General features: G+C 35.2%; 1 protein-coding gene across 1 annotated transcript in view; it reads left to right on the top strand.

Annotated features, from left to right (window-relative positions):
* The window catches only part of LOC107626511 (chlorophyllase-2, chloroplastic), a 2,074-nt gene extending 453 nt beyond the window's left edge, over positions 1-1,621 (top strand). The window contains exons 3-4 of the mRNA XM_016329413.2: positions 1-136; positions 676-1,621. Coding sequence (XP_016184899.1) covers positions 1-136; positions 676-1,365 — 826 coding nt within the window. The 3' untranslated portion in view covers positions 1,366-1,621. The remainder of the gene's footprint in view (positions 137-675) is intronic.

The raw sequence follows: 2,183 nt of genomic DNA, 5'->3' as shown, positions 1-2,183 counted from the left end.
CTTACTTGCAACGCCTCTTGAAGATGGAGAGTTCCCAATTCTGCTCTTCCTCCATGGCTACCTTCTTTATAATATCTTCTACTCCCAACTTATCCAACACGTTGCTTCTCATGGCTTTATTGTCATTGCTCCACAGGTTAATCAATCTCCCTCTTTACACTCTAATGTGTCAAATATAGTTTCGCTTTGCAACACGCACTTCTAAAATGCCACTTAATTTCATCTAAAACACCACTATTGACAAGGGGCCACTGATTACTTATTGAAGGGCAAGTATGAGCCTAGGTCATGGATATATTTCTCTGATCTGCTTTGTCATATGTTAATGGTTCATGTCTGCGATCGTTTTCTTTTATCCAAACAGAAAGTCTTGGGGCAGATTTTAGCAATTTTGGCGGAATCGTCGGATAGCATAAATACTAACTTGTCTTCCATAAATAAATTTTACTGATTTATATGCACAAACTCTAAAAAATACAGGTGCACATTGTGTGTTTTTTGAGTAAAAGTTCTTATAAATATAGGTGCAAATTATTGTTGACCAAGTGCTTCAATCCAAAATGATAATATTTGCTAGTGATGTAGCATTACTGGTACACATGAATAAGCAATGACAAGATTTTTCTGAAACAATAGATTGAAAAGAAAGTTATGCATTGTTTGCGAAATTTACAGTTGTATACGGTGGCTGGACCCGATACAAGCGATGAGATTCATTCTGCAGCAGCAATAACAAATTGGCTATCTGAAGGACTCACCAAATTCCTTCCATCAAATGTAAGGCCGAATTTGAGCAAGTTAGCACTGGCAGGCCATAGTCGCGGAGGCAAAACAGCATTCGCTCTTGCTCTGAGAAAATTAAACATGACCACTAATCTCAGGTTTTCGGCTGTAATTGGAGTGGATCCGGTGGATGGAATGGACAAGGGAAAGCAAACTCCGCCGCCAGTTCTGACCTATGTCCCTCACTCATTCGATGTTGATATGGCTGCATTGGTGATAGGGTCAGGGCTAGGTGAAGTGAAGAGGAATCCCTTGTTTCCCCCTTGTGCACCGAAAGGTGTGAACCATGAGAACTTCTTCAGTGAATGCCAGAAACCAGCTTGGTATTTTGTGGCCAAGGATTATGGGCATCTTGACATGCTTGATGATGATACCAAGGGACTTGCAGGGAAAGCTACTTACTGTCTATGCAAGAATGGGGAATCAAGGAAACCAATGAGGATGTTTGTTGGAGGAGTTATTGTTGCATTCTTGAATGCTTACCTCAATGGAGATAACACTCACTTGTTGGCTACAACTGCAACAGATAGGCATCAGAGCGTACCAATACCATTGGACTTCAAATTTGATTGTCTTGTTTGAAAAAAGATCATACAACTTATTAGGGGAAGTATAGTATATACTTGCGTGCTCGTCGACACCTTTATCTAATTAGTTTTCAGGAAATAGTCGATTCTATTTCCTTACACTATACGTTCATAAGCATAGCACATTTTACTTCCCATGGTGACAGTTCAAGGAAAATCATGAACATACATGCTATGTTTCGTTTCACTTGCAATGTCTACTCTAGTACCAGATATTGTATCATATAATAGACAATGATCCAAGCTTTAATAAGATATCTAATGTACATCTATAATTATATACAGGAATATTAAAGAGTTATCAAAATTTATTATTTTTGTCATTAATATTTAAAAGTATGAAATAAAGTATATTGTTGATTACTAAATTAAAGAAATTCGACTAAAAAAATTGAATTGATTAAAAATAATAAATTTCCATGATTTTCTAATATTTCTCATTATATATTAGTATTGGGAAAAATTACAAATTGGGGTAGGGGGCAAGTGGCAATTACTTAACTACAACAGTTAAGTATTAGTATTTTTGAGAAAGTTTAGGGATAAGTATTTTTATTAAAATTTGGTTAATATTTAACCATCAAAAGGAAAGTGAGTGATCCCACACTATTAGATGTAATCTCACATCATTAAAAAAAGACTGATGATGGCTAATTGATGGCCACAAATCACAAAATCTATTGGTCCTAACACTTTTCAGTTATCAATTTTAGTCAGCATAGTATTTTACTATTTTTTATACATGATGCATTTGGGTCTTTTTTTAACATATATATAAAAATATTATTACTAATCAAGTATTAATAAAAAATA

This window comes from Arachis ipaensis, chromosome B02, assembly GCF_000816755.2.
Source record: "Arachis ipaensis cultivar K30076 chromosome B02, Araip1.1, whole genome shotgun sequence".
NCBI classification, from domain to species: domain Eukaryota; kingdom Viridiplantae; phylum Streptophyta; class Magnoliopsida; order Fabales; family Fabaceae; genus Arachis; species Arachis ipaensis.
Note: the sequence above shows the minus strand (reverse complement) of the source record. Positions and strands in the feature narration are given on the sequence as shown.